Source organism: Diabrotica undecimpunctata, chromosome 6, assembly GCF_040954645.1.
Source record: "Diabrotica undecimpunctata isolate CICGRU chromosome 6, icDiaUnde3, whole genome shotgun sequence".
Taxonomy (NCBI): Eukaryota; Metazoa; Arthropoda; class Insecta; order Coleoptera; family Chrysomelidae; genus Diabrotica; species Diabrotica undecimpunctata.
In genome coordinates, this window is record NC_092808.1 from 23624753 (window position 1) to 23636018 (window position 11266).

The following is an 11266-nucleotide window of genomic DNA, read 5'->3' on the forward strand; positions in this document are numbered from 1 at the left end:
AACGCAGAATTGCGCGCTGTAATCAATACATTTTTTGCGCTAGGATTTTATTATTATACTTATTATAATATTTGTTCGTCTATATACACAAGGGTGTGTGTGTGTGTGTGTGTGTGTGTGTGTGTGTGTGTGTGTGTGTGTGTGTGTGTGTGTGTGTGTGTGTGCGTGTGTGTGTACATATATGTATGTATATATTATGCTTATATATTATCATAATTAAATAAATCACCAAAGCTGTTATAATTGTGATATAATATTACTTTATTGTAATATAATAATACTTTATTTGTCATTTTTCTGTTTTATAATGAGACCAAAGTTACATTTTGTCCTGCTGCAATATGGAAGCTGAAATATCAATTTTACCAGAAATCAAACCGATTGTTTATGCGTGGCAAGCTATAAATGTACAACTGACGTTTCCTTATAATTATATTCTAAATGATGTGTGCGAACAGTATTTTGTGGTAAATAAATTCAAAATAGTCATTTTTTGTGTAAAATTTTCCGTAGAATTCGAATTCGTTGTCAGAAAACCTCTAAAAGTTATTTGGAAGCTGAAAAACGAAGGAAAAGCGCTAAAAAAGGCGTTAAAATCGCGTTTTTTGGACTTTTATATGTTTTTTTATATGTTTGAAGCCGACGCAGCGGCTTCAAACATATAAAAAGGATTTCTGAGACAACTTTTATTCGAAAGTACTTGTATTAAGGCGTGTTTTGTGAAAATTTGAAAAAAAAATTAAAGAGGGTGTTTTTGAGATATGAATTTTTCAAAAAAAGCGCTTTGTTTCGCATTTTGTGGCTTTACATGACGTCATATGGCAATTCTGACACCGGGATCGTGTTCAGCGGGAAATTTTACATTGGAAAACATATAGTGGATATTTTTTTAAGCATATTTAGCTCGCTGTACTAAAAAATCGACGAAACACGAAAAAAAATTGATAAAAAGCGTGAAATTTCAATAGCGCGCCACGGCCGCCATTTTGAATATTAAGGTCTGAAAATTTGACAATCATGTTTTTTGTCTAGTACAACATGTGTGTAAAATTTCAGCCAAATCGGAGAGGGTGACCCCACCGATTTGTGTCGATTATTGCTGGAATTACCCATAATTTTATTTAGAATTTTACATTTTCATACAGGAGCTATCAGATGGATGTTACCTGATCTCAAAAAACTCTTTTTAAATTTCAGAGTTGTTACTGCTCCAAAAAATATCATCTTCCATAGGTTTTGAATTGGTTTTATAAAGGCTAACACATCAACCAAAAAGTAGATAGTTGATACAGCTAAAATATTTTTGTACTTAATGTGAACGTATTAGCATACTAACGAAATTAATTTGGCTTTGTTTAATGAATATTTACTTTCTACAGGTGAATATGCTGGAGCTCAAGGCTTAGGTCTTTTGAGACTGCATTCTACGTTCCGACACGATCTGAAGATATATGCTTCTGACGAGGGTAGGGTTCAAATGACGGCTGCGGCTTTTGCCAAAGGTCTGTTAGCTTTAGAGGGGGAGCTCACTCCAATTTTAGTGCAAATGGTTAAAAGTGCAAACACAAATGGACTTTTAGATAACGACTGTGATAGTAGCAAGTATCAAAATATGTAAGTATAGTGTTCAATTTGTTTGCTTAAAAATATACAAATTAATTATCATGTATTAAAAAAATACTAGAAATCATTATACTGAAACAATTTTTAATTGAAGGTGATTAATTGGCAACATCGCACTTAAAGCAACGAAATCATATTTCACTTATCAATTTTGCAGAGGCGTACCAAAATAAAATTTTAATTTATTTAAATACCTAAGTAATTACGTAAAAATAAATTTAAGACCGATATAATTATTAAATTATCATGTCTCTTTTGACAGGTGCCTTATAGTTGTCTAACCAAATAAAGTAAAAATTTATTATATTATTATAGTTATTATAGAGTACCTAATACAATACTTCAAAAAACAGAAAACTTTGCAAAATACTTATTTTTTATTAGACTAAACAATCTGAAATTTTAACATACGATCTCGTCATTACACTTTATTCTCTATTTGTAGAATTGCTGTAAACGTGCGTGTAAATGTGCTGTAAACGTTATATTTGTTTTTTTTTTTTATTTGAAAGTTTCCTTGTGTTTATTTGTTTTATATTCCATATAAATTCAAATGAAGTAAGCTAAACTATTATCATGTGAATGCGTGTATATAGTAGTGCATTTTTTTTGTTTATTTCAGTAAATTCTCAAAATATGAACTAAAGAGTTGGTTTATGTGCCGCTGGAATCAGAGTTTCCGATGTAGAAGACATTGATGATAATATTATTTGTGAAGAAGGAATAAAATCGGATATTGCAGTTACATATGAAATACAAGTGATTGGGAATTCTGACGATTCTGATTATGATATTCGAATATTTTTCTGAACCACAGATAAAACGTCCAAAGAAAAAATCAGGCAAACATAGTAAATCCAAATTTGTCCCGAGTTGGGTAACAACAGATACTCGTTCGTACTCAGTACTAATTCAACAACAGTCTGATTGATATTTAGACAATATAAAAGCCAACCATGGAGGCAAGTCATATATTGAAGTTTTTTCGCTCATTTTTAATAAACAAGTAATTGAGAGCATTCTATATTTTACAAATATTTATGCATCGCAGAATAACCATCACGATTTTGAAATGAATGACGTAGATTTAAAAAAAAATTATTGGCATAATATGTAGATTATCTGGTTATCACACTCTGCTTCAAGTTGATATGTATTGGTCGAAGGATGAGGATAAAGAAGTGCACATTATAAGAGAAAGCATGAGCCGACATAGATTTCGTTTAATCAAACATGAAGAGAAGAGAAGAGTGAAGAAACCGCTATATCAGTCGTCATGGACGTTAATCTAAACTTACTTTACCAGATGAAACCAGATTCGACAATATTGGCCACATTACAAAAAGAGACGATAGTGCAAGAATGTCGGATGTGCAAAAGTAATACTATTTGTATCTATCTATATAAGGATTTTTACAGCTGTCGCCGCCTTCCTTCTTTCAGCCAACGTCTCCAGTTCTTTCTGTTCTGCCATTCTCCATCTCTAAGGTCTCGTCTTTCCATGGCCTCGTCCACTTCATCCCTCCATGATCTTCGGGGTCTACCTCTTTTCCTCCTTCCTATTGGGCTTCAATCCGAAATCTTTGCTATCCACCTTGTATGATATGTTCTTTTCACATGTCCATACCAAATTAAACGTTTTTCTTCGATGTAGCTGAGTATGTCTTGTTCTACTGCCATTCTTCGTTTTATCTCCTCATTTCTGATGAGATCCATTTTTGTCACTCTGCAGCTTCTTCTCATAAACTCCATTTCAGTTGCTGTGATTTTGGACCTGTTTCGTTTATTTATTACCCAATTCTCTGCTCCATTATACATTATACTGCGTACCAAGGTGTTATAAATTCTCTTCTTTGTATTTCTTTAATACTATTTATTTATGTAAAATGTGTAGAGTGCATCTACACCCCGAATGTTTCGGAAATGTTCGCTTTAAAATTTAATTTACATTTAAGATACAGTATGTTCCTTTATTAAAAATTGTACTGTTTTCCATGAAAATGAGAAAAAAAAATCGGTTGCCTGTAAAGACGGTTTTACGGGCGAAGATTTTACGTGACAACGTCTTTTTCTCGGTAGAATATTTATTGATATGAATATTATTAAATTGCACAATAGTTGTTTGCAGTTGAAACGCGCTGTTTCTTCTCAATCGACTGAATTACGATTGATTGCAGAGTGATTTAAACTAATAATTTACTTAACACTATCAACATTTGTCAATAGTATGACATAACCTATAAACTTAGTTTCTCAACTTTTGTGTCAATCTAACAATTAATCAATCAATCATAGTTTACGATAATGAAATATTAGTGTACAATTATTTACCTTTATTGTTGTAGTTGTTGTAAATGACGAATCTAAGCACTCCACATTTTCACTACAGACATAGCAGACGATACTTTAACCACACGTGTGAACTTGTATTATGACGCTTTCTCGGTTTTCCAACGCCAAGAACGCTCGAGAAAGACAGAGACACAAGCACGCACCGATTCAACGCGCCTAATTCTCTAGTGCTGCGCGCGCAGCGGACCGATCATGTTTGAGTGGGAGAGAGACGCAAGGCATTCGCCGGTCCGGCGGGCCTCTCTCTCGTTCGGTGACTCATCGTAACAGACGTGAGCGGGCGTTACACTTTTTCATGAGTGACTCCGAGCCACAACCTAATTTAAGACGTTGTCACGTCAAAAAAATCTTTTCGGCTGTAAATTAGTCTTAATTTACGTGTTTTTAATCCAATCTAATAAATTAATTGTCAAATATCCCTTTGTTTATTGTATCGGCCGTTAATGTATATTAATAATACTATAAAAAGAATAAACTTACCTCAAATTTACTTTATTTACCTCAAAACTATTTTAAAGTTAATAATAAAGTCTATTTAATAAATATATTCCCAAGAAATAGACCACACCACGCCTATGCACATATAGAAATGTGGAACGAATAAACTAAATTATCATATTTCTCTCATTCCCATTCTTTCTAAGAACGTAAATATATATAGACCAGCAAAATATTGATAAGTTTACCGCTCTTTCAAACTATTCAATGAACTTGTCTCACTATACACTAGTGAATCGCATCAATTTATATTGTTACGGGGGCAAATTTTATGAAACTTATCTTAATTTTTCACTTATTTACATGGGCGAAGCTTACACAATAAAAATGACCTCGGTAAGAATTTAGTTCTGACATTTAACATGGTTGCCGTTAGCTCTTAGTTCAATTTCTAGATTAGTCACCTTTAATTAAAAATTGTCCGACTATAGGCCCTGAAATTGTCTGTTTAAATATTTCAAGATTTAGAATATTATAAGAAGATTTACATATTGTTATGAATATATTTCTTTGAGTGAATGTGAAATGTTTTTGATTTCCACTTTGAAAATCGTTCTCAAAATAAAAATTTGTATCAATTTTCTTTAATAGGATTTAAATTGTTTATAAATCTTACTGTGTTAAAATAATTAAATTAATTATTGTTTACTTTACATTAATGTTTTTTTTACTTATAGGTGCAAGACTAGGTTACACGAACTTATGCAAATAGATCGAGACTTTACACAAGAAGACAAAGAAAAAATTAATCCGTGCAATTCCACTAGTATAGCAGATGCTTTAGAATTCGTAAAAAATCCGGTAAAATGTTGTAAACATGTCCACGAATTGATTAAAAATTTATTAGGAATAGTGCAAATTAAAAAAGAAGATCCGAAAAGCAGAGGTAAGCATACTATTTCGATGCCCTGAAACTGTTGAAAATTTAAGTTGAATATTATTTTATGACATTTACATTTTACATTTGTTTTGATGGTATTTACAATGGGAAAATCGTTTTCACATTTTTAAAATAAGAGTTATTAGTGATCTTAACCTGGTAACCTGTAAATGTTAATTTGACAATTGTCTTACTTCAAATATAAAATAGAATTACACTGTGGTATCCAAGAGGCGTCAAAAGACCAAGAAGACGTCCAAATTTAAGATGGGACTATGACATAAGGAAACAAGCCGAAACAAGAAAAGCGAATTTTAGACAATCGTGGGCAGATATCTAGAATGAATATGTAAGGGAGGCTACACCATAATCGGTAGAATATGCTGAGAATGATGATGATGATTATATGTGTGTGGTACAACCTTTTCTAAAATACTTTATGACGAAAGCTTTTTTAAACCTTTGTTGTGGTTCTGTGGTGATATTCGATGTGTTTCTCCTAAATTAGATGATTCCAATGACTTGGCTTACGAGTGGAGCTGAGTTCAAATTTGTTTCATGGTAATATATTCAGAAATAAACACATCCACGTTTTGCCGTTAGCCTTAGCTCATTTATTTATATTATTTACCGTATGATACAAGTCACCTATACTTAAAGTAAGAATACAATGATAAATAAATACACAGATAGTCATAGCCGAATATTCAGGTTCAATATGTAGTCAATTGCTCCAGGCGTCACGTCCAGGATGTCGGTCACTTTGCCAGCATAAGATCTCAGAGAGCATTATGTTACGATATAGTGGATTGTTTGTTACTCTGCACTGTAGTCAAATTCTGAGGAAGAAAGTCTGTCAGACCTAAATAGGGAGTTCACATTGCATTTACCATTCTGATTCTATTCAGAGTAGTCCAGGCTTTTCGAGACAGATCTAAACCTGGAGGCTTGCGCGTTGGTACTAGTGAGTTATTAGATTATGGGAGGGCCTGTTATTCCCATTATTTTTTCAGCCTTCAACAAAGGAAAAGTTATATATCAGGATCTTTTCGCTGACCAGAGACGAAAGTCTGGAGCGTAATCTATTCTAGTAATTCGTCTACTCAGAGCGTGAATATAGAGTTACAGGTTGTTTTGTAATTTAAGATACTCCCTGCCGAGGCTAAGTTCTCTACGCAGGTGTGGTGACGGGATATTACTCAATGGAGGTAGCTAGTTTGTAGGAGTTCATTGTTTTGCTTAGTTCTGCGTACCTCGTCTGTGTGAGTGATATTTAACACACTGGAAAACAGTATTCCTCCTCCGAGTTAACGAGTCATAAAGTTAAGTTGCGCAGTACGGGTGCATGAGATCCCACCTTTTTTTTTGAGGTGAGAATCTTCAAAAAGACCGTCTGGGAAGGTGTCCCAGGTGTGTCGGATTCAGTCCGGATTCAGTGTCGAGGCCGCCTACCGACTAAACTCACCCCCTCTCCCTCCAGCCGACTCAGCGTGCATGTCTGACCCACCGACCTTACTCCTAATTCCCTCTGACACTTTTCGTGTGCATTCCATTGGTTTGGCGGCCTCCTATCCTCCCCCCTCCAACTCATTCGCGGGTCGGGCGACCGGGCTGCCCTCCCTCCATGATGGAACTAGTTCCATCATGAGATCCCACCTAGTACCGCATAATTTTTGGATGATGTTGTTCCGGTTACGGTTATTAAAATGCTATAACACAGAGTTCTATCGAGCGTAATGACCAGGTACTTTGGGGTTTTATCCCAGATTTTAGCTCATTATATACTAATCAGGAATTTATGTTGCAGATGCTGTTTTATATCACGGAGAAACATGGGAATTAATGGGAAGAAGATGGGGAAAAATAGAAAAAGACTTTTTTACGAAAAACAAAACGTTTGATATTAGTAAAATACCCGATATCTACGACTGCATTAAGTACGATTTACAACATAACCAACATACTCTGCAGTTTGATCAGGCAGAGGAATTGTATACGTATGCTAAATATTTAGCTGATATTGTCATACCCCAGGTATTTATTTAAAAGTGATATAAGTATTAGCATTTAAAATTATTATCATTACAGCATATACTGTCAATTTGAATACGTTCGTGAATGTTTTTTTTTACGTTCTTGAGATCCCTATACATATTGGTTAATACCTTTCTTTTATGATACTGATACTTCTTAGTTTTCCTTTATTATAGTCATCATCATATAGTCCCATTTTCACATCCATTGTTGGATATAGGCCTCCTCCAAACGTCTCCAGTTCTCTCTATCTCTAGCTGCTGCAATCCAGTTTATTTCTATTCTCCTTAGGTCGTCGATTCATCGGGTGGGTGGTCTGCCTCGACTTCGCTTGTCGGCTCTTGGTCTCCACTCCAATAATCTCTTCGTCCATCTTCCGTCTTCCATTCTAGCAACATGTCCAGCCCACCTCCACTTTTGTTTATTGATTCGCAGTATAATATCGTCTACGCCAGTTCGTCGGCATATCTCCTCATTTCTCACGCGATCTTTCAAGGTCAGGCCCAGCATTGATCTCTGAATTCGCCTTTGTGTTACCCTCAGTTTTTCGGCAGTAGCTTTCGTTAAAGTTAGGGTCTCTGCTCCGTAGGTCAAGACTGGTAAGATGCATTGGTTAAATGCCTTCAAATGGTATTTGTTTTAAAAATGTCTCTCATCCTTCCATATGCCGCCCATCCCAACGTGATTCGTCTATTTAGCTCGCAGGTTTGGTTGTCTCTGGTTATTCTGATTTCATAACCCAAGTATGTGTATTTATCGATTAATTCTACCTTGTTGTTATTGATCTGTATCTCTTCGCTGGGAACCATATTGGTCATCATTTTGGTTTTCTCGAAAGTTATCTCTAGCCCAGTTTCTTGTATTATGTCATTCAGTTCTTGGAGCATGTCTTTGATCTCTCCCAGATTATCTGACAGAAGCACGATATCGTCCGCAAAACGTAGATGGTTTAATCTTTCTCCATCGATGGATATTCCTTTCTGTTGCCATGTTAGTCTTTTAAATGCATACTCAAGAACGGTAATGAACAGCTTTGGTGACATGGTATCACCTTGCCTGACTCCCCTTTTTATCTTTATTTTATTAGTTGCTGAATGTAGATTTATGGTTGTTGTGGCATTTTCATATATATTTTTAACTATATTACAATATCTGTGGTCGACCCTGCAATCTTGTAGTGCTCTTAAGATGGACGGTAGTTCCACTGTATCAAACGCCTTTTTAAAGTCTACAAATATCAATGCCAAGGAACGGTTATATTCGTTAGTTTTTTCTATCAGGGTTTTTAGGCACTGCAGGTGATCGTTTGTGCCGTAATTAGGGCGGAAACCGGCTTGTTCCCGAGGTTGGTAAAAATCCAACTTTGTCTCTAATCTGTTCGTTATTATTCGGGTGTATAATTTATAAAGATGGTTAAGGAGACTGATTGGTCTGTATCTTTCCAGGTCTGCTATATCTCCCTTCTTGTGTAAGAGTACAGTTATTGAATTATTCCACTTTGTTGGGATATTTTGATTCCATAGGCATAGATTAAAGAGCTTTTGAATTTTGGCTATCAGTACTGAGCCTCCTATCTTTATCGCTTCCGTGACGACACCGTCCTCTCCCGGAGCTTTGTTATTCTTCATCTTTTTTAGAGCCCTGTAAATTTCGTCCAAGGAGATTTCTGGGATATCTTCGGAACCCTGATTTTGAACCTTCCTCTGTTGATATTCAACTATATCTAGAGTCGATTGGTTGCTATATAATGTCTCATAGAATGATTCCACAGTTTGTAACAAATGTTCTCTGTTTGATGTGATGTTACCATTTCTATTTATTATAGTATTATTCTTTATATGCATGTCTAATTAATCGAAAAAAATTTTCTTGGGCAGATATCGTAGTCAAGGAAAGTATGCTTTCACGGCCGTTCTAATTATACAGTGTTTTCTGGACATAGGCTGTGGTGTGCAATTATATTTCCTAGAGTTTGAATTGCAAGGACATAGGTAGACATTGTTTTAGACGATACGTACCGACCTTAGCTGTTTTTCTTTGAATTACGACCGTTGCGACGCGCCTTTAATGGTCTGCGCCGCAGTCCCAGACTTAACGTCAACTATAATTAATTCTGGAATAATAGGCATCAAATTCAGAGTAACCATTAGACCAAAAATGGCAAAATATACCATACTGCATCCCATTTGAAGATAGGGCCAAGAAAATAATTGGTCTTAAGGTCAATGAGGATAAGAATAGTAAATGGTGGTTACGAAGAACGCAACATCAAGATTTAGACAAAATTTATCGATAAAAGAATACAACTTAGAAGACTTTAAAGAATTCAAATACCTGGGAGCGATCATAACTGCAAAAAACATCTATGAAAAGGACGTGGAAGCTAGGGCCATTACATGAAATAGGGCATATTATTCGCTAGCGACGGTGCTTAAATCAGGAATACTTCCAAGAGCAGCAAATATACCGCCGTTCCTTTACTACGCTCTACTCACTGGCATGTGTCTTTTCAGCATTTTAGTTCAGGTGGCTCGTTGTAGAGCAGAACGTTGTAGAACAGATTTAACCACTTTCTAAAATTAAATAATAATGCAAGGTCGTGGAACAAATGTTGTATGTCGAGTACATTTATGCCGAAGGTTAAATATACCATGCTTTATCCCTAACGCGTCGCTCAGACCTGTGAGGGAATGACCATCAAAATGGTAGAAGGTACGACGTATCGTGTCACTGTTACGCTGACCCAAGAAAATATGGGCTATATTTCTAGGTACTCTTTTTGTGTGTATATTATCTATGGTGAATGGTCCAGTTGTTTCGTACTTCTACTAGGTTTCATAGTATTAGGAAGTATAATCTACCTATTGTTGGTATTACTGTTATTTCTTTAATGTATCAAGTGTAATTTATACATTGCACTTAATTATCGATAATGTTTTAGATTGTTATTATTAGCAGTTAACAATGTTAAGTTATTAGGAGGTAATTACTGTATTTTGTGAGAATACACCACAATTTTAATTAAAAATATTTTATATTTCGATTTTAACCTAGAAATTTGTATTTTGAGAATAATTTCCGAGGTGCAAATCGAAATGTCAAATATAAAGAAATTTTTCGTCAAAAATCATCAAATTGGCGCTTGGTGATGCCAGTAAGATATACACAAGGTAACCTGGACCTCCCCTGATGGAAGAACAACTAGTCAGATTGATCACATCTTAATAGATTCAAGACACGGAACGGACATGACAAACTGCAGAAGTTATAGAGGCGCAAACATAGACTCAGACTATTGTTTAGTGATCTCAACACTAAGGGCTAGAATTTCAAATTCCAACAAAGAAAAAAAAAATAGATAGAAAGAAATGGAATGTACAGAAGCTGAGAGATGCAACTGTTGCAAAACAGTACTGGGAAAATATTACCAATAGGTTAAGGAATCAAAGTCTAAGCGAAGAAGACCAGAGAGATATAGACTCCTACTGGAACAGGATAAAGGAAGATATTGAGTCAGCAGCACAAGATGAAATAGGAACAGAAGCTTGTACCCGAAAAAATCACTGGTTTGACAATGAATGCAAAGACGCAGCACAGAAAAAAAAAATGAAGCCTAGGCAAAAATGCTTACCCGCCGAACTAGAATAAGTATAGAGAATTACCAGACAAAGAGAAGAAAAGAAAATACACAGAATGAAGAAACGAAACCACTTAAAAAAGGAACTTCAATATATAGAAAACCTCAACAGAGAGAAAGAATTCAGAACATTCTATAAGAAAGTTAACATCAACATAAAAGAATTCAAGCAAACACAAATCAATGTAGAAGTTTGAATGGCGATCTATTAACAACAAGAACAGACGTACTAAACCGATGGA

General features: G+C 35.1%; 1 protein-coding gene across 9 annotated transcripts in view; it reads left to right on the top strand.

The window, feature by feature from the left end:
• The window catches only part of l(1)G0196 (inositol hexakisphosphate and diphosphoinositol-pentakisphosphate kinase), a 143383-nt gene that overhangs the window by 60163 nt on the left and 71954 nt on the right, over positions 1 to 11266 (top strand). For all 9 annotated transcript variants that reach the window (XM_072534461.1, XM_072534463.1, XM_072534459.1 and 6 more), the window contains 3 exons: positions 1380 to 1614; positions 5151 to 5359; positions 7161 to 7387. In XM_072534461.1, the coding sequence (XP_072390562.1) occupies positions 1380 to 1614; positions 5151 to 5359; positions 7161 to 7387 (671 nt within the window). The remainder of the gene's footprint in view (positions 1 to 1379; positions 1615 to 5150; positions 5360 to 7160; positions 7388 to 11266) is intronic.